This window comes from Carcharhinus amblyrhynchos, chromosome 1 (genome assembly GCF_965287045.1).
Source record: "Carcharhinus amblyrhynchos chromosome 1, sCarAmb.v2.hapA, whole genome shotgun sequence".
Classification (NCBI taxonomy): domain Eukaryota; kingdom Metazoa; phylum Chordata; class Chondrichthyes; order Carcharhiniformes; family Carcharhinidae; genus Carcharhinus; species Carcharhinus amblyrhynchos.
The window spans coordinates 57,278,571-57,300,147 of record NC_137324.1 but is presented as its reverse complement, the minus strand read 5'-3'; the positions used below and the strand labels follow the sequence as shown (position 1 = coordinate 57,300,147).

Here is a 21,577-nt window from a genome sequence, read left to right as displayed (position 1 = left end):
GCACCTAGGGGAAACCCACACAGACTCAGGGAGAATGTGCAAACTCCACACAGACAGTGACCTGAGGTTAGAATTGAACTCAGGTCCTTGGCACTGTGAGGCAACAGTGCTAATCACTGTGCCAATTGAGGAAGAAACCATGGTGTATAATAAGAACATAAGAAATAGGAGCAGGAGTAGGCCATCTAGCACTTCGAGCCTGCCCCGCCATTCAATAAGATCATGGCTGATCTGTCGTGGCTCAGTTCCACATTCCCACCCTCTCCCCATAACCCTTAATCCCCTCGCTTATCAAAAACCCATCAACCCGCGTCTTAAAAATATTTAGCAAGGCAGCCTCCACCACCTCAACGGGCAGAGAATTCCAGAGATTCACCACCCCTTGAGTGAAGAAGTTCCTCCTCAATGCTGTTTTAAACCGCTCCCCCCTTTATCTTGAGGCTGTGCCCCCTAGTCCTACTGTTCTAATGAAAGCCTTTGCTGCTTACTTTCCTTTCAGGAAAAATACCATTTTTGAGGAGGCAAAGTTTAATAAGTGCACCTAACAAGCAGAGAAAAAGATTCATTTTATTAATGATCTGTACAACTGGCAGAAAATTGCAAGGAAACTGTCACAACCCTTCAGGACCCACCATGGCAGATGGTGAAGTAAACGCAATGTTGCATGTTCCTGCAGCAAAGCTGAAACAGAGATATAAATTTTAAGTGGAGACCTTTACTTCATTAATGACCAAATATTTCCCAGCTACAACACTGCACTCAAATAAGATCAGAAATGCATAAATATCAGAAAGAGTATGCTCAAATCTGTGAGTACTACAGCACAGAATGGCCAGAACATGCACCACAAATCCTATTCTGAGTAATAGTTTGACCAAAGTTGACACCTCAATAATCATGGATGACTTGCTTATACATGAAAACAAACATACAAATTAGGAGTAGATCACTTGATTCTGCTCTGCCATTCAACGAGATCATGGTTGATCGGATTGTAAGCTCACGTCCACATTCCCACCTATCCTGGATAATTTTTCACTCCTTGCTTATCAAGAATCTATTTACCACTATCTTAAAGGCTGCTTCCACCATGTTTTGAAGAGTTCCAAAGGCCCTTGGAGAGAAATAAATTTCCTCATCCAACTCCTAAATGTATGTAAACTCCTAAAAACATTTTGTAAGTAAACAGTGGCCCCTAGTTCTCACTTCTTGCATGCAATGAAAAACACTCATTCCACATCAACCCTGTTAAGACCTGTCAGGATTTCTTTCAATCAACTCCAATGCACACAACCTGTCCAACCTCTCCACAGAAGACAACTTGCCCAATCTAGTAATTAGTTTAGCTTAGTTTCCCTGAACTGCATTTATATGTCCTTGATAATAACTTCCTGTAATTTCCCAATGACTGATGTCAGGCTAACTGACCAGTAGCTCCTCGTTTTCCCTCTCCCTCCTTTCTTGAAAAAACAGTACAACCTGGTGGGACCATTCCCAAATCTAAGGAATTCTGGAAAATCATAGCCAGCACAGCCACTACCTCTGCAGCTTCTTCTTTTAGAACCCTAGGGCATAGGCCATCAGGTTCCAGGGTTTGTTGGATTTTAGTCTCCAATATCTTTTCTCTGCTAATATTAATTTCTTTTTTTAACTTCGACGTTGTCTATTTCTGGAATTAAACTTGTGACTTCTGCACGTGAATCAAATGTTGCTGATTTATGAAGACAGATTGGTTATAACAAAAGGCCTGACTTGATAAAGTTCAGAAGTTACAGAAAGGTCATTTGGGTATTACAAGGGCAAGGAATTTTGTCTGGCAGCCAGGGTTCTCCAAATCATTAGAAGAGACAATACGGATTAACCCCACTATAGGATATAAATAGTCAGTGCCGTAGAGACCCTCTCCCCTTATATTTAGGCATTTCATATCAGATGGAGAGGTTACACATGTCCTGGGTTTGAGGCCAGTATAACTGGTACTTATTGATCTGGAGTACTGTAGAGGCTGACATTATGAATTGCCAGGCAAAACCTGAGAACACGCCTGCTGAGAAAAGCAATATTATTTGCTGTTTGAAATGAAATAAAAAGTAGCCTTTTGTTTGTTTAAAACAGGCTTCAAAATGAAATCTCATGGCAGTTCAACGGCATCAGGCTGACATTTTCTTTGAACTTCACTTGAAGGTAAGAACATGGACTCGAGATGACCTTGAAAAAAATCTCTTCATATTCGTAAAGAGGAGAATTCAGTAATTTACTATGTAATACAAACTGGTCCCATTTTTGCAGAATACATTTCACAACAAATGTAAAGATCAATATTCAGGGCAACTTATTTTATTAAGTATCTTTGTTCACGCACTTTAGACGTGAATCACAATATTTGTTAAAAATACAGGTAAGACAGTAGCATGAAACCTACAAATAAAGTTTAAGATGTCCTTTCAAAATTATTTTCATGCAGGAAATTGCCATTGTACATAATTAAAATAACTTCAGTTCTTAACCTATAACTCATTATTGACCATTTTGTGCAGACAGAAATTGAGATTGGTTCTTGGAAATGCCACTATTAGATTTTCAGAACTCCTCTTCAGCATGCTTACTTCTGGACTTCTTGTGTTGTAAAAGCCTCTGGATAGTTTCGGTTATTGTGCGTTCTCCATGTACCTTGTTGTCTCGTGTACGCACATTGACTGTTTCACTGCTCTTCTCTTTCTCACCAACCACTGTGAATGTAACAACATAGTTTCACTACATTCTAGTAGATAATTCCAGGTAAAACACAAATCAGTTAAAAAGATTCCAACAAAAATTAAATTATATATGCACTGTGAAAATGCTTTGGAATTACTGTCAGAATTGTTAATGAAGTAGATGACTGCTACCAGATACAATTAGCTGATGCAGGAGAATGATTCGCTGCCCTTCCTCCTTCTCCCAGCATGGCAGTATCTGAACACCTCTTGGCATGACTGAAGTCAGTGTTAATTTGCACTGTGCCACAACAGAGTATTTACTTATGAAAGTTAAATTTGTAACTTTAATCATGGCTAAAGAAAAAAAATTCCCCCATAATTGTAATTGCCTTAAGTACTTTAACTTGTTTCAAGATATGGATTCACTCTTTCAGCGCTGCACAAATGCCTCAATTTAAATAGGCTCATTAGTGATCATAATTGGTATTTAATTTTATTCACTAATAAGGCATTTAGCTTCCATCTCCACTTCTTCAGAGGGGAGTTAAGAGCCAACCACATTGATGTAGCACTGGAGTCTTATTGCCCAAATCCGGCAAAGACAACCAGCTTCTTTCCTTCCTTAAAAAGTCATCAGTGAACCATCTGAGTTAACAGAATCCATTTATTGCTATTAGCTTTTCTCCCCACATCCAAAAGATAGTGATTAAACATCAAGACTGTTGTAGCAATGATTATTGCTCTAGTTAAAAAAATTAAATCTGTAACAAACAGAATAAGACAGACACTGTCTAAAGGAAAGAATTTACATTTCTTTCAACCCATCTCAACAAAACATTGTGAAAAAGATTTCCAAAGCTTACCAAGGATAAAGTTATATTGGGCAAGTTGTGCATTTCGGATCTTCTTGTTCAGTGTGCATCCTTGATCAAGATCAACATCACTCATTAACCCAGCATCATGAAACTGTCGCTGAACCTGGTCATGTGAATTTATAAAAAAGAAACACCCTTACAGAAAATGCTTGTGAAATTATTTTTTTTAATAACCAAAAAGCCACAGTAGCCATGACTTTGCTCCCAACTGAATAAAATCAATGTAATCATTCACTACCACACCAGAGATTAATTTGAAAACTGATGACCTTGTAGGAATTGCTAATGATAAATGTCTCTTCTACATGAGAAAATCCAGAATGAAAAGACCATTCTGTTCCTGGCCCTACACTCATGTATAAGAGAATCACACCATCTGTTAATATTAGTTCTCCTCCTCAAAGCCCTCAGAAAAACAAAATTCAGTTGTGATATTGAACATCATTAAATGTTCAATCCTCTTTTCATCATCTCTTTCAAGTATAAAAATCTGAATAAAATTTAAATATATATTGTTGGTTGAGCTTTCCATCAGAGACTACAGGAGTGACGTCCTCACATCATGTCAACTTATTTAATGTTAAGAAATTGTCAGTGTATATGTATAGCAATGTCAGTTTCACTTCAATGCTGTTTGCCACAGACTTCCTCTACTGTGGCCTGTACATGCTCACATGACATTTTCCATAATACTCCAACCTTTACCCTCAGCCCCTCTTTCCTCCCAGCCTTTCTGACTTTTCTTTCCGCCTTGTTTCCAGACCTCTTCTGACCCAAGTCCTCGAGATGTGTTCTTCAGTGGCTCCTGCTCCTGAACTCTCACTAAATGGTGGGCTCCATCTAGTGACAGAAGCTATTGGTACTGTGGTAGTCAGCGCTTCGGCTGCTAATGGCACTGAGCCACATCTGCCACTAGATGGAGCCTGGAATACAAATCAATGATCACTTAACGTGGCAATTTTTAGAAATGCAACCAGAAATGCACTTAAAACAAATGGCAGCATTGAAGGTTTACTTGAAGGTCACAGCACTGTACTGCAGAGTAAATCTGACTGCAGCAAAGACACAGTTACATCAGCCATAAACGAGCGCTAAGGAATTTCAATCACAAGTCTATTATCATTTCAGATACATACGCGATAAAATAGCTTTCACATTGCAGGGTTCCTGTTTGGCCAAATTGCCATGAGCACTTTGAAGTAGCTAGCACATGTTTATATTGGATGATAATTGCTGCCGCCAATTATAATAGCTCTAAATATGCTTCAACTTTGAAATGACAGGATGTCTATTTTCCAACACAAATTTCCATTTAATATCTGACTATTCACAGAATACAGTACATCAAGAGTCTTGCTACAATTGTATAAGGCTTTGGCGAGACCACACCTGCAATACTGTGTAAATTTTAGTCTTACATAAGGGTAGGTATACTTGCCCTACTGAGAGCTTAACCAAGATTCACTACATTGATTCCTGGGATAAAAGGGCTATTCTATGGGGTGAGATCGAGCAGAATGAGCCGATATAATGAAGTAAAGAATGAGACCTAATATTATTGAAGCACCAAAAATATCTTACAGGTTTTAAAAGGGAGGTTTTGTTTTCATTCAAGGAATATGGACGTTGTTGGCTCAGACTGCATTTATTACACATCTCTAATTGCATTAAGTCAGTGGTGAGCTGCCTTCTTGAACCACTGCGGCCCATATGGTAGGTACACCCTTAGTGCTGTTAGGGAGGGAGCTCCAGGATTTTGACCCAATCACAGCAAAGGAAGGGTGCTATATTTCCAAGTTAGCATGCTGAGTTACTTGGAGGGAAACTTCCAATTGTGGAGCTCCCCATATTGATCATTTTGCCAACAAAAAAATGACCCATTTGAACTTACTGTTTCCTGTTAGCTAACCTGCTTTCCATGCCAATGTGTTACCCCCTATACCATAGGCTTTTATTTTCTGCAATAACCTTTGACGAAGCACCTTATGAATATCTAATTACAGTGCCATCCATAGCACATGTTGCATATTCAAAGAACTCAAATAAATTGGTTAAAAATGATTTTCTTCTCATAAAACCATGTTGACTCTGCCAGGTTACATTAAATTTATCCACATGCCCGATACAACATTTTTAATAATAACTTCTAATATTTTCTCTATGGTAGATGTTAAGCTAATTAGCTTAGTGATTGCAATTGTCTTGAGTTCCTCCCTTCCATTTCCTGATTTATCTATTTTTGGGATGTTACTTGTACCTTCTATAGTACTCTATATTTTGATAAGAACATAAGAAATAGGAGCAGGAGTAGGCCATCTAGCCCTTCGAGCCTGCCCCGCCATTCAATAAGATCATGGCTGATCTGAAGTGGCTCAGTTCCACTTACCCGCTTTCTCCTCATAACCCTTAATTCCCTTGCCTACCAAAAACCTATCTACCCATGTCTTAAATTATTTAGCGAGGTAGCCTCTACCACATCAACGGGCAGAGAATTCCAGAGATTCACCACCCTTTGAGTGAAGAAGTTCCTCCTCAAGTCCGTTCTAAACTGCCCCCCCCTATCTTGAGGCTGTGCCCTCTAGTCCTACTGTCCTTTGAGTGGGAAGAATCTCTCTACCTCTACCCTATCCATCCCCTTCATTATCTTATATGTCTCTATAAGATCCCCCCTCATCCTTCTATATTCCAACGAGTACAAACCCAGTCTGTTCAGCCTCTCTTCATAGTTCAACCCCCTCATCTCCGGTATCAGCCCAGTGAACTTCCTCTGCACTCCCTCCAAGGCCAAAATATCCTTGCGCAAGTGCGGCGACCAAAACTGCACACAGTACTCCAGCTGCGACCTCACCAGTGCCCTGTACAGTTGCAGCAAGACCTCCCTGCTTTTATATTCTATCCCCCTCGCTATAAAGGCCAGCATCTCATTTGCCTTCCTGATCACCTGCTGCACCTGCAGACTGGGTTTTTGCGACTCAGGCACAAAGACCCCCAGGTCCCTCTGCACCATAGCATGCTGCAGCTTTTCGCCCTTTAAATAGTAATCCCTCCTACTATTATTTCTGCCAAAGTGGATAACCTCACACTTGCTAACATTGTACTCCATCTGCCAGGTCCTCGCCCACTCTCTTAGCCTATCTAGGTCCCTCTGCAGACTTTCCACACCCTCCGCACAATTTGCTTTTCCACTTATCTTTGTGTCATCAGCAAATCGACACCCTACACTCAGCTCCCTCCTCCAAATCATCTATATAAATGGTAAATAGTTGAGGCCCCAGCACCGATCCCTGGGGCACTCCACTAGTCACCAACCGCCAATCAGAATAGCATCCATTGATACCAACTCTCTGCCTCCTATTTGACAGCCAATCCTCTATCCACGCTAACACCTTACCCCCAACTCCATGCCCCCTGACCTTCTGAAGCAACCCTTTATGCAGCACCTTATCAAACGCCTTCTGAAAAATTGAGAAACACCACATCCACCGGTTCCCCTCCATCTACCACACTAGTCACATCCTCATAGAATTCCAATAAATTCGTCAGACACGACTGCCCCTTAACGAATCCATGCTGCGTCTGCTCTATCAAACAATTTTTCTCAAGGTGCCTTGCTATTTCTTCTTAGATGACGGATTCAAGCATTTTTCCCACAACGGACGTTAAACTAACCGGCCTATAATTCCCTGCGTTTTGCCTGCTACCCTTTTTAAACAGCGGCGTAACATTAGCCATTTTCCAAATACCAATTCAATTCACCTGCCATCTCTTTATTTCCCATTAATATTTTCTCAGGCTCACTTTCTACAGAATTGAAATACCAGACCCAAGAGTTCATTTTATTTTCAATATTCACACAATATATCTGAGCTGCAATTCTATTTCAAAAATTACTTGAGAGTGGTACATTTAAGGATGCCCAGTTAAACATGTGGGGGACAAAAATAAAATCCATTAATCATTTCAAGGAATATTTGGAAGTCAAGTATTTTATCCCATTTATTTACAAATGGGATATAATTTTTCAGTCAAACTTCACACTAACTCACAGGCAAAATTGAAATCTGCTGACCAGTTCCTTGCTCTGTTGCTTATCCCCTTGACCTCGCCACATGAAGGTTCATAAGTTAAACTTGGGTTCAACAACTCCGGATTTCTCCCCAGAGAAGTGGGAAGAGTTGCAAGAGGTTCTCAGGATTCTATTTACTTGCTTCAAGAACATGTCAAAAATAGAAACTGCACATGTAAATAATTACAAATATGAACCCAAATCCTACAAAGAGCACTACTGCTTTAGCTCCTAGTTTACATTTATTTACAGTCACAAGTAGACATACATCAACATAGCAATGAAGTTACTATAAAAAGTCCCCTAATTGCCACACTCCAGTGCCTGTTCAGGAACACTGAGGGAGAATTTAGTATGGCCAATGCACCTAACCAGCACGTCTTTTGATTTGTGGGAGGAAACTGGAGCACCCTGAGGAAATCCATGCAGACATGGGGAGAACATGCAGAATGTGCAGACTCCACACAAACAGTGACCTAAGCCAGGAATCAAACTCAGGTCCCAGACGGTGTGAAGCAGCAGATTAATCACTGTGCCACCTCTAGTTATCTCTAGTACATTTACACAATCTGAGAAACTATAAAACATTTCTAGTTTAACAGACTTTACCTTTTGTGCGTATTCCTCACATGTAGGTCCCACAGGCACAACCATAACTTGACATGGAGATAGCCAGAGAGGCCTGCAAAGTAGAAATTGCAACATATTTCAGATAATTGTTGCTCTGTACACTATTGCTCGAGTGCACATCTATCAGGAGCAGGTCAATCGGTGTAGGTCAATTCTCCCATCCTGGAGAAGGAAAATCTCAAAATTCTTCCAGGTATCTCAAATACAAATCAGGTACTCTATATATCAAAGAAATTCCCCACCCTGTAATTCTGTTCATCACTAAATCAGGGGTGTGCAATCTTTTGAGACAGTGGGCTAGATCTATTTGCCAGATAACCTGAATCACGAACATTTATAACCACAACATATTCAGTAAACCAAAAGTTAAATTTGATTTTAATGACATGAGTTTCCAGAATATTTATTGGTATTTATGGATCATATTCCTTTATTTTTATTTAGGTAGAATGCAGGAATAATTTGAGACCTGACATTTAAGACGTCATTTTGCATTTTATTTTTTCTTCACAAATAGTGCTCAACACTGGCTTTTATGAACAAACAATAATTAACTCCTGATCAACTTTCTGATTTTGCAGCAACTAGATCATACCATTTCTTTTTCTTGCTTTTAAAAATTAAACTAAGCCTTCTGACCCTTCTATGCAGCAGCAATTAGAGATTGAGACAGTTAATTACAAGCAGGATATTGGAGTCAGGATAGTCTACTGGATGGACAGTGGTATTAACAGAGGGACCTCGGGGTCCTTGTGCATGAGTCGCAAAAACCCAGCTTGCAGGTGCAGCAGGTGGTCAGGAAGGCGAATGGGATGCTGGCCTTCATAGCGAGGGGGATTGAATATAAAAGTAGGGAGGTCTTGCTGCAGCTGTATAGGGCATTGGTTAGGCCGCAGCTGGAGTACTGTGTGCAGTTTTGGGCGCCGCACCTGCGCAAAGATATTTTGGCATTGGAGGGAGTGCAGAGGAGGTTTACTAGGCTGATACCGGAATTGAGGGGGTTGAGCTATGAGGAGAGGCTGAATAAACTGGGCTTGTACTCGTTAGAGTTTAGAAGAATGAGGGGAGATCTCATTGAGACGTATAAGATGATGAATGGGATGGATAGGATAGAGGTGGAAAGACTCTTCCCGCTCAAAAAAGACAGTAGGACTAGGGGGCACAGCCTCAAGATAAAAGGGGGGCGGTTTAGAACGGAGTTGAGGAGGAACTTCTTCACTCAAAGGGTGGTGAATCTCTGGAATTCTCTGCCCGTTGAAGTGGTGGAGGCTGCCTCGCTAAATATTTTTAAGACGCGGGTTGATGGGTTTTTGATAGGAGAGGGGATTAAGGGTTATGGGGAGAGGGTGGGAATATGGAACTGAGCAGCGACAGATCAGCCATGATCTTATTGAATGGCGGGGCAGGCTCGAAGGGCTGGATGGCCTACTCCTGCTCCTATTTCTTATGTTCTTATTAACATGCTTCAGGAACAGCCTCTATGCAACTCTCTTCAATTACAGTTTTGAGTTGTTCCAAGGTTGTATGACTGAGCCTAGACAACTCATCCTCCTGCTCCCATTAAGGAGCTAGAGCTAAGGAGTTGAACACTTACCTAAGGTTTATCTCATGTAACCCAGCAACAGGAACAGCAAAAAGTGCTGTCAATTTCCTGTATGGAAGCACTTCCAATGACATTGATCTCACCCTGCTGAGAGATCTGCAGTACATGGAACACCAAACACAGGTCCCAACGGAAAAGAGTCCGCTCCGTCTCTCTGCACGTCAGCTGCAATATCTGATGTTTATTTTTATTCCCTATTGGCAGATCAGTTCAGGACATCAAATGGTTCTCAAATTGGTAGTTACAGAAATATTAAAAAGCAGCCAATATGCATGTGTATCAATAATATATTAACATTTGTTTAGAAAGTTATGCATAAGCAATACTTACATTGTCCATCAGTCTTAATAAGGCCTAACTGAACGCAGAAAAAAAGAATTTTTGATTACCATTTGCCTCCATAGTTCTCAGTCAAAATTGCAATCATTCGTTCCACAGAACCCAAAATAGCACGGTGAATGATAACAGGCCTATTCTGGTCACCACCATCATGACTGTGAAATAAATAGAACCATTTCAATACTTCCTGTATTTAACATGAAGTTTTATTTGCTAAGAGAAGCAGCAATAATTAAATATGTTATGTAAGCTGTCAACCAAGACAAACAATTAACTCATTATAATTTTATAGTACATTTTATGACAGAAATTATTTTTTGATGTCTATGCAATGGCCTCCAAGGACAGGTTTCAGGTTCTTATACAGGTTTCTAGACGGAGCAAGCCATGATGCCCTAGTGCTTTGAGGATGCAAGAAAAGCATAGGGCTGGATTCTTCAACCTCGTGAGATGGCCCACAGGAATCCCAATACCCTGCAGAATGGGGCATCAGCCAAAAAAGGGCACCATGGCAATCAGGATTCACTGGGCCTGCACTGCTGGCCCTGATTAGGTTCCCACCCACAGTAGGTGGCAACCCAATAATTCTGGTTTGATGGACCATTCACCAGCCCCCCATGGGAACTGCACCAGGCGGGCTTTGGTGTTGCTAATCACAAGTGGGAACGTGGTGTGCTGGACTCTGTGGGTCCAGGGGAGCACCACCAACCCCTCAGAAAGAGGAGCGTCCTCCTCCCACCACTAAAATCATGGGACCCACCCAAACGTGCATCAGGATGACCTAATAACTCTCCCCTTCTCTCTCAGACGACTCCACCTACCCCCCCACCCACTCGCTCCTCAGTTCCCTTCCCCCCAAATCACTCAAGCCCCCATTCAGGCCACATGCCTTTGCAGTGCCAATGGTGCACTGCCCCTGGCACTGACACCCTGGCCTGGCATTTAAAAATAGCACCCTCATCTCCGAACAGCCAGGCTGGCTGGTGGGTTCCCCAAGATGGCCTCATTAGCACGCATCAGGCAGGTGTACCCCACCTGACAGACTCTCCCAGAGCCAGCAGGAAACACTCCTGTTTTTCTGTCGGCATGGGCAATACAAGAGAATGCAGCCCATAGTATTTTAACCTACCTAAATACCATTACAGAGCAGTGCAAATTGACCACAAGTACAGCATAATAAGCTATGAAAATCAAAAAGTTAATTTTGGGAAAAAAAGAAAATTATAAATAAACCCTCTGGTGTTGAATTTAACTATCACCAAAATTACCCCCAAGAAATTAACTCCAGAATTGGAATTAACCAGATACATCCCAGAAATGTCAATGTCAGTGTAGTGCAAATCAGATGCAACATACACAACTCTTGTTTCTGTTTGGCAGAGTATGTATGTGTTCCATCATGTAACATCAACATAATATGAACATTCATTCATCTGCATCATATACATTCAGTTGAATGAAACTGGGGGAAAATGAAAAGAGGGGCAAGGGCAGATGTTAAGGATTCAGGTACTGATGATCATCAACCTCTTTCAGCATCTTATTTTATGAACACAGTTCAATGTATTTACAGTTCAAATACTGTTTTGATCCTTCCAAAAGCGTTACATGTAAAACCAAAGCTTTTTGACTGCAATTCTTTTAATTGGTTCATGGATCCAGAGTATTACCGGCAAGTCACCTTCACAGGCAACCAGGGATGGCAAACTTCCCAAGCATGTTAACATTGAAGTTACAATAGTAATAATCAAATCCTGTGGCTTAATTTTGTGATTCCTGAAATCACTCAACATACCATAATATATATTTTTTTCTTCTATATTGGCCTAGAGCACAAATATGTACTCAGAGGATAAGAATTCTAAATTGGTTCTAAATTATTAATAAGATGGCTCAAAAATTAACATATTTCCTGCTTGTAGTGCTCTTCATTTCAGGAGGCTTACCTCACATAAGTCAAGTTAAATCTGATTGGCAACTGGAAATCCAACTGAATTGTAGCACACTGATGATATCTACCAATAGCATCTTTGATTTTTATGTCAATCTGGAAGAATGTTTTTAAACAAAAAATGTTAGAAACCATAGTCCGAATTCTCTCAAAACATTTCTAAGTGTCAGAACAGCAAAAATAACGGAGTGATCTGCACTGGTCTCTCAGGCTCATCCACATTATAATTCTGCCATTCAGTCATTGTTTTGGACAGTTGGTGGGGGCGGGGCGGGGGGACACCGGTGAGCCCGGCTTCTGAGCACTCAGGTGCCATTTCGCAAAGCTGCTCCTATCTCAGTACAACTGGCGACCCTCCCACTCCCAGAGACCTCTGAGCCTCCTGGTGTGACCATCGTACCAGGTTTCTGTTGGTGGAAACCAGCGATGATTCTGGCTGTTACCAAGCCGCACTCGATGACCAGTGAATTCCATGCGCTGGGATTTAAATGGGCTTTGCATTCTTACACATGCGGTGTGGTGGCACAGTGGTTAGCATTGCTGCCTCACAGCACCAGGGACCGAGGTTCAATTCCAACTTTGGGTGCCTGCATAGGTTTCCTCCCGCAGTCCAAAGGTGCGCAGAGAAAGTCAATTTGCCATGGTAAATTGTCCCTTAACATCCAAAGATGTGTAGGTTAGGTGGATTAGCTTGGTAAACATGTGGGGTTATGGGGATAGGGCCTGGGTGGGATGTTCTGTCAGAGCAAATTCGTTGGGATGAATTGTTTCCTTCTGCACTGTAGGGATTTTACGATTCTATATGTTAATTGGACTCACTCGATCCAGTTCGCGTCATTAGGAAGGGGCCAGGAGACTTTCAAACTGTTTGGCACTGGGTGTGAGACGGCTTTTTAAGCCTGCATGCTATTCTCTGGGGTCAGTGCAAAATACTAACTACATGGCCAGGTTGGAGAATCAATCCCCTTTGTGTTTGTGTTATATTAAGTGCTTCAGTTACTTCACTATTTCACATTACCTTTGGGCCATAAAAAGCACCGTCACCTGGATTCAAGGTCCACTTCTCACCAAACTCATTGAGGCTATTTTCAAGTTGCTGGGGAGGAAAAGTTATACAATTACTGGTCTGATTAAAACGCACAACAACAGTATTAAAAAATCACCTCAATGTGTAACTCAGGATTACTGACCTTCTCAGCTGTGTTCCAAACTTCAACATCACCAAGGAAGTTCTCTGGACGAGTGGAAAGTTCAAGTTTAAAAGTAAAACCAAAAACATCATAGACAGCACGGAGGAAGTCCAGGCAACCTTTAATTTCTGCTTCAATCTTGAAAACAAAATAGGTTTCTTAAAAAAAAAAGAGATCAACCTCCTGTTTTCTTAAGAATTCTTAGATGTAAAACAGTTTATAAATATAAAGCAGATCAGAGCAAAACACCACTGCTGCCATTGTTAGAACTACATGGCAAGGCAGAGTGAGAGAAAATACTGGACAATTGATTCAGTTAAAGTATTCAGACTGTTAGTACATTCAGAGTTTCAGTTTGTTTTTTTAATGTGTGCTCAACAATTCCCGGTTGTGGAAGCAGGAAGATCCTCAGGCATACCAGGACTGATCACACCCACTGCTACTGTCTGATTTACTTTTTGCTAAACAGATATCATCTCCGCCAATAACAAAACTTGATTTGAGCAAATGTTTTTCAAGCCAAACCAGTTCCAATTTGTTTTACGACACCGTCACAGTCTTTGTGACCAGAGATCAAGCAGCTGCCCCCACCCCCCATCATAGAATCCTGCAGCACAGGAGGCCATTCAGCCCACCAAGACTGCTTCAACCAACATTTCCCATCCAGACCCTATTCCCATATGCCATGCATTCACCCTAGCTCGTCCCCCCGACACTAAGGGGCAGTTTAGCATGGCCAATCTATCTACTCACGCACATCTTTGGACTGTGGCAGGAAACCGGAGCACCTGGAGGAAACCCATGCAGACATGGGGAGAATGTGCAAACTCCACACAGACAGTGACCCGGGTCCCTGGCGCTGTGAGGCAGCAGTGCTAACCACTGTGCCACCCTTGGGAGGATTTTCAGTGGCCTCACATATTTAGAAAGAATACAAGCACTGTAGTAGCTTGTCATTTGCTAACTGGTTCCCTTTTCACTTATCAAAACTGTTTTCCTCTTCCTGTCTTTTGATGCTCCAAATTCATTGTGCTTCAGATAGTTAAAACTGAGGAAAACTATCAAAATTGCTCACTGCACTAAAAGAAAAGCAAAATACGGTGGATGCTGGAATCTGAAACAAAAAACAGAAAATGCTAGAAAAACATAGCAGACCTGGCAGCATCTGTGGAGGGAAAATATAGTTATTGAGTCCTTGTGACACTCCTCCAATGTTAAAGCAAGAGAAATGCACTGGGGAGGAGAACCACAAAGAATCATCTTCCTCCATTGCTGCCAACTCCAGTATGATGCCACCACAAATCACATCATCTACTCCCACCCTCCCACTCCCAGCCATCAGCATTACTCAGAGACGGCAACCTCTATGATAGCCTGGTCCATTACTCCATCACTCCCAACTCTTCATCCTCTTCTTACAGCATCTGTCCTTGCAATCACAGAAGGTGCAACATCTGCCCCTTTACCTCCCATGTCTTCACGCTTCAAGACTCCCAAGACTTTCAGAGGAAGCAACATTTTACTTCCATTTCCTTCAAGTTGCATTACTGTATTCACTGCTCCTTATGCAGTTTCCTCTACACTGGGGAGACTAAATGTGGGCTGAGTGACGCTTTGTGAAACTCCTTTGTTCAGCCCCCAATTTTTGTCGTTTCAGCATCTTGCTCTCATGTTCACATGTCCATTCTTGGCCTGCTGCAGTGCTCCAGTGAGGGCCAATATAAACTGGAGGAGCAGCACCTCATTTTCCAACAGGTATGTTCTGCCCACGGAACTCAACAACTTTAGACTTTGACCTTTCTCCTCCATCTTGACCTTTTTTCTCTTAGACAAACTTTGCATCAAATTGCTTTAGATTTCAAGCAAGTTAGTCAAATACTGAATCTTCATCTCATTCCTTCCTTTCTCCAACAATTCAAAATCCAAGCTTGGTGAAATCCAACTGCATATTCTTGATTTATCTCATCTTATTTTTCTTTAACCTTGTTGGTGTCTAGTTGACTTTGACCCAGATTTTTAAAAAGCAAAACAAAACTTGTCAAAAGTGACTGGAATCACACACCAATCATTTCAAAAATTCCAGGTAATAAAACATGTGTGAAGCCTGAACAAGATGAATGAATCACAATTATACCTGCCCCATTGTACAGAAAATATGGGCATCGTCCTGCTGGAACCGGCGGACTCGGGTCAGGCCTGTTAGTGCACCAGACAGCTCATTACGATGAAGCACTCCAAAGTCAGCATACCGCAACGGCAACTCCCGCCAGGACCGTGGGCGATGATCAAACATGAGGCTGAAATGTGGACAAATAATTATAAAAAAGTAACTATGTAGAATTGTGGAGAGCTTGGAGAAGACCAGGGCGAGGCCCCAAGTTTGAAGTAATGAATTTTCTTTATTAAACCCTTTCTTTGATTTAAAAAAATAAAAACATCCTGTATTTAAAAATCATGCTCGACATAGTATTTTCATAAAACCTAACTGAATTCTAACCAAGTGAAGCAGCCTCAAACACCAGAACTAATCAAAATACACAGACTCAGAAGAAAATTATTTAGAAAATGGACAGAAAGGTGGCAAGAATTAGACTACTAAGTAACATTACTGGTTCATAGGCTTTTCCTCTCTGTAATTACTAACAGGAAAAGTTAGTGCACAGGAACTTAATTTGCATATTAATAATAAAAAAACAAAATAGCAAAAAATATTTCTTGTGCTCTTAATCTGGCAAACTTGGAACAGCTGAGAATGATATCAGCTCTTGGTCAGAGAGGAGGAAATATTCTACATTTTGTAGATGAAACATGTACAGACATGACATCCAAATGCTTTTTAAAAATGGTGTCTAAATATTCCTTAGATGTTTCTTCTTTCCCCTCCAACAAAAGCTGGGCGAAGAAATTTTTAAAATGATCTTGAGGGTGGAAAATTAAGCAAATGTATGCTGAAGAGATTTCAAAGTGCTGGGACACCACATTAAATGTGTCTTCTTCTCCAGGTTGTATTGTGGAGTCAGGACACCAGGGGAACTACACCATAGTGAAGAAACACATTTTAACAGGGGGAGAATTGGAGGAAACTGGCTTGCCCTTTAACCTTATAATTCTGGTACAAGAGGCTGTAATGAAAAAGCTTTGTCGGATTGTGGTAACACTGGAAAGACAACGTTTACAGTTCATCTCTAGATACCCTGGGAGCATTAAGTGTCAACAGGTAAGGACAGATTCAAATCATATGCAGATCAGACTAAATAAGGCGACACTTTTCAACTTATGAAGGCCAATAACAAACAAGTTGGGTTAAGGTAATTCAACCATTTTCAGTATCATTTTCCTGTGTTCACCCCCAAATTATTAGCTATCACGACAGCATTTGATTTTTGGGTTGCTAGTCCAGTAGCATAGTCACCAGATTATCAGATCCTATAATTACTAAATACAAAATTATAGACTTACATTTTAAGTGACATCCTGAGATTCTCGTAAGTTTTTTCACTAATTCATGGGATATGGGCATCGCTGGCTAGGCCAGCATTTGCTGCCCATCCTTAATTGCCCTTGAACTGAGTGGTTTGCTTGACCATTTCAGAGAGCAGTTAAGAGTCAACCATATTGTTGTGGATCTGGAGTCACATGTAGGTCAGGCCAGGTAAGAACGGCAGCTTTCCTTCAAGGACATAAGTAAACCAGATGGCTTTTTACAACAATCAACAATGGTTTCATGGTTTACATTAGACTTTAAGTTCCACTATCTGCTGTGGTGGAATTTGAACCCAAGTCCCTTGGGTCTCTTGATTACTAGTCCAGTGACAATACCACAACACTCCTGCCTGCCCTAAAGAAAGCTTAAAAGATTTGAGGTTTCAGGAATTCAAACACGTACCAATGACCTGGGCAATTCATTGGTTTTAGGGCAAAGATTTCCTTTTCCACCTCAAAGGAGAACATATTCTCACTGTAGTGCTGCCAGTGTCCTGATGTTTGCCACAGTTTATGGTTGTAAATGTTGGGAGACACTACCTCTGTAAAGCCTCTTGTCTTGTACTCGCTCTAAAAAAAACACAAATTCATAAATATATGTGACCAAAATTATAAATATACATTGACTGAAAACATGTATCTGCACCTAAACCTCACTTTGCAAAGCAGGTTGTTATCAGAAGACGTACAACTTAAGGTATCAGTGAAAACAGGGAAGCTGTCACGCGGAATAATTTTAGCATGCCTCTTATTAGTTGAGTATCTATGATTACTAGAGCAACATGGAAGAGAAGTGTCATTTTGCAGCCAAGAAAATAGCACAAATAAAATCAGAGAGGAGAACAATGCTTTCCCAGTAAACATGCTGATACTGATTAATCATATAAAGTTTAAAAATAAAATTGCCAACAGAAGCATTTTATCAAGGGTCTTTAATTCAGTATAAAGACAGAGGAGATAAAAATACTCATTCCAGAAAATGTACCGATCATATCTACATAATCTCTCTGAAACCAAAGCGAAATGTAAAAGTAAAGATCAAAGTTTACTACATAAAGAGGACACCTTTTACTGAATGTGTAAAACATGAGTGTAATTTCCTGTAAAACTCGCCACTGGTGTACTTTACTGCAAATCTCAACTGGTGGGAAGAGGCAAAATATAATAAACACCTTCAGCCTTTCCCAATGAACTGTTTAAAGATGGCTGTGGATTGCCATCAATTTTCCATCTTGATGTGATTTGAAGCATCCACATGGTAGAAGATGGTAATTGGAATTAAGTTGCTCTAACATCCCCTCGTTCTACTCCCACTACTGCCTCATTATACTTCGCTATATTCTCGAGTCCAAACAGGAAGAAACACATTTTTCCTCCATGCATTTTCCCCTTCAAATCCAATTTTTCATAGGAAACACAGTTAATTAGTATAGACACAAGTTGAAATTAAAAAATGAATAAGTCCTACCCTAATGAATTCGATGAGTTCATTGTAGATATAAGCCCCCTTAGGTAGGAAGAAACAGCTTCCTGGGCTGAGTTCATGGAAGAAAAACAACTCTTGCTCCTGAATATGCAAAAATTCAGAAATATTACTTTAAGAAAACCATCAGCATTGCGAAGCTAAAATAGATTTGAATAACCCTGCCCTATTTAGTGTTATTGATGTAAAACATTCCATATTAAAGGGTAATGGCAGGTTTATATTGTGGTTTGAAACAGAATGCCATGATAGCGAGGTTGCCATTCCAATTACAGCCTCATTTTAACCTCAATTGAGACGTTTGGTAGTCCAGAACGTGAGCATTGCCAAAAAAAAATCAAAGCTTTTCACCTTGCACTGCTCAGGAACTTCACAAGAATACTAACATAAGGGGAAAACATAAATTTATACTAAGAGAAGAATGCTGGTTTGTTGGCAAGTGGACTCTGATTGGTACAGGCATCACCATGGAGAATGCACCAACTGATGGTGACTCCCTATTAACTGTCAAGCATCGTTTGAAATTTGTAAACCAGGCTGCCTGACCCTAATTGGTCAATGCATTGCCCTAAGGAAAGAGTCAGTGGCCTGCTGTCACTTATTTTGTTTAGCTGAAACAGTTGCAATGTGTGTATCTGTTCTTTCTATCTGCAAAGAACAGGACCTAATGTATTAGTACATATAGCTTCCTGTACATGCAAATTCACCACTGCGAGCCCTACTGACAATATTAAACAAATTGACAGTGTAATTCCTGACACGAGAATCATTTAGCAAATGTAGTCCAATTGCGAATCACATCTCATGTTGGACAATGTTTCAAGTTCTGCAAGCACAGGTTGGTTATATATGGTCTGTACCAATTGTAAACTATGTTTAGAACATGCTGTTCGATACGATCTGCGAAGCCAATTTTTGGAATGTATGGTCTACATACCTAGCATCATAATGGCACTGAAATTCATTTGTCACATTACTCATTTGTGTGATAGGCAGAATGTCTTCTTGGCTTGATAGCAGCATATTGTTACTGGCTCATCAGGGTCAAGCTGCCTGGTTTAAATTTCAAACAATGCCTGGCAGTTAACTGTCAGTCATCATCAATTGGTGCATGTTCCATGGCAATGCCTCTACCAATCAGAGTTCACTTGGCAACCAATCAGTAGTCTCTATTCATACAATATAAACTTGTTGCTTTTTCTTATACTGGCATGCTTGCAAAACATTCTGATGCATGCAAGATTTAAAGCTTTGAAATGTCTTTTTGTTCAACAACCATTAAAGAATCATTTCTAAAGGGCAGGGTATTATGCATTCCAATAGCAAGCTATTGGTTTACAAGAGCCATTTGAAATTTAGAAACAATACCAAAACAGAGTTATCCCTTAGAAACATTGAGGACATCAATGTACAGTAAGCAGAATTTCCTGTACTGTCTGCCTCAAAATCTGAAGAAACCAGTTTTAAATTTTCTTTCAATCAAGAAAAACATACCAAGAGTAAGGCAATGACACCTTAGGCATTTATAAAAGTCACATTATAAACCACTGTGCACACTTTTGATGCGATTTGTTGAAGCAGAACATGTGAATTAAGCACACAATCCTTCACAGAAGGAATCTCAGTCATTGTCATTATCACTATATTTAACTAAAAATCATTTCTCAGCACATATAATCAAGAAGATTTATTACAATTATTTAAGACTAACCCTCCCCAGTTTTCTGTGGTCCCTGTTTTTGGCTTCTTCCTGGAACTTCTCCCATTCTTTCAACATTTTTGTATCTGGAAAAGATATTCCATAAATTCTTTGTAGTGTTTCCATATCAGCCTTTCCTTCCCAGTAAGTGGAGGAATTCTGTGAACAAATAAAAAAATCAAATGCTCACATTATGATCCTTCTGGAGACTGACAGTTTTAAGATATTTGATTACAATGAATAACTGAAAAGAACAAAGTTTTAAAGACTTTTATTGTCATAAGCAGACAAATGAAATATTGTCTAAACACTCTTCAGTCGGCAATTATACTCTAAACTACAGAAATGAGCTCCCCCACATCCCATTTAACTTAAGCGAACACTTAATTTTCCGGGAAGCAGTCCAAGGCTGTTCTTGGCTCCCAATTACTTGCTTCCTTTTTCCTTTACCAGAACTGGCTTTCACAGTGAAGGTTACCCTGGAGATTTCTCCCTCTAGCCAAATCTTTCAGCCTCTTAAATCCTCACAAGCTTGGTTTCTTCAATTCAAGTGCAAGTTCCTATTGTTTCCTGCATGGTGAACAATAGGGACTGGCTGCCTCGATCTCTGTTGCTGTCTCTGGATTCTTGTACTGATCTGTCAGGGATATTTTAAGAAAAAATGTGTAATCTGATTGTACAATGGCTTGTCCTGAAGTCTTTGCCTTTCAGAGTTCACCTCCACAGCAGTGTGAAAATGCTAATTAGCCATCCTCTAGAAAGATTGTAGCAATGACCTCAGTCTTATCTTTTGCATTGTTGGGGCTCCCCATCATTGAGGATGTGGATATCTATAGAGCTCGCAATTGGACAACTCGATTGTATCTTGGAATTAAATAGGCAGTTTAGGTATAACAGTATATAAAACCTGATATTCCTAACACCTCGCTGTGATTTGGAGGTTAACAGTCTACCTAGTCATACAGAGGTTGCTTCTTCTTAATAGCAAATCTGAGCCTCACTATCCTCATAGCAACTAAACAACTCAGACTTGCTGTCAAGAGTTGGTTACATGACCCCCACCCCCCCATAACCACTCCATTTTACCTTAAATTATGCCAAAACAAAGACAAAAAACCTGCAATTCCAAAATCGATCAAATTCAAATGGTACAGCTAATTTTAAATACTTTCCATTTTAGTGGATTTTTTTTCCCCCCATTGAAGTTTGTGGAAGTTTTCTACAAACAGGCAGAATGAAGTTATTATTTTGGGAAAAACAAAAGTATTCTCAGTTACCTTGTGAATTTTCATGGCCTTAATTTTTCCAGTGTGTCTGACATGAGGTCCTCTACACAAGTCAATCAGGGGTCCACACCTGAAACCAAGGTACAAAATAAAACATAATCCATTATCCAAAATACATATGCCACTATCCCACATCCCTCAACTGATAAATTGGTATGCCTCCAAATTGAACAACACTTGGAAGAAGCTCAGAGGGTGGCAAGATGAATATACTCTCAGTGGGAACTTCAATGTGATCCCACAATGATGGATTAGATCCAACTCTGCAGTCCT

The 21,577-nt window shown here is 40.4% G+C and overlaps 1 protein-coding gene across 1 annotated transcript in view; it reads right to left on the bottom strand.

Moving 5' to 3' along the window:
- Positions 1-549: 549 nt before the first annotated feature.
- The window catches only part of LOC145340915 (threonine--tRNA ligase 1, cytoplasmic), a 30,338-nt gene continuing 9,310 nt past the window's right edge, over positions 550-21,577 (bottom strand). Inside the window, exons 8-19 of the mRNA XM_080185484.1 lie at positions 21,296-21,374; positions 20,031-20,177; positions 18,305-18,403; positions 17,240-17,406; positions 15,488-15,650; positions 13,354-13,491; positions 13,182-13,259; positions 12,159-12,259; positions 10,263-10,367; positions 8,250-8,322; positions 3,563-3,677; positions 550-2,729 (exon numbers count right to left, since the gene is read on the bottom strand). Of these exons, the coding sequence (XP_080041610.1) occupies positions 2,581-2,729; positions 3,563-3,677; positions 8,250-8,322; positions 10,263-10,367; positions 12,159-12,259; positions 13,182-13,259; positions 13,354-13,491; positions 15,488-15,650; positions 17,240-17,406; positions 18,305-18,403; positions 20,031-20,177; positions 21,296-21,374 (1,414 nt within the window). The 3' untranslated portion in view covers positions 550-2,580. The remainder of the gene's footprint in view (positions 2,730-3,562; positions 3,678-8,249; positions 8,323-10,262; positions 10,368-12,158; positions 12,260-13,181; positions 13,260-13,353; positions 13,492-15,487; positions 15,651-17,239; positions 17,407-18,304; positions 18,404-20,030; positions 20,178-21,295; positions 21,375-21,577) is intronic.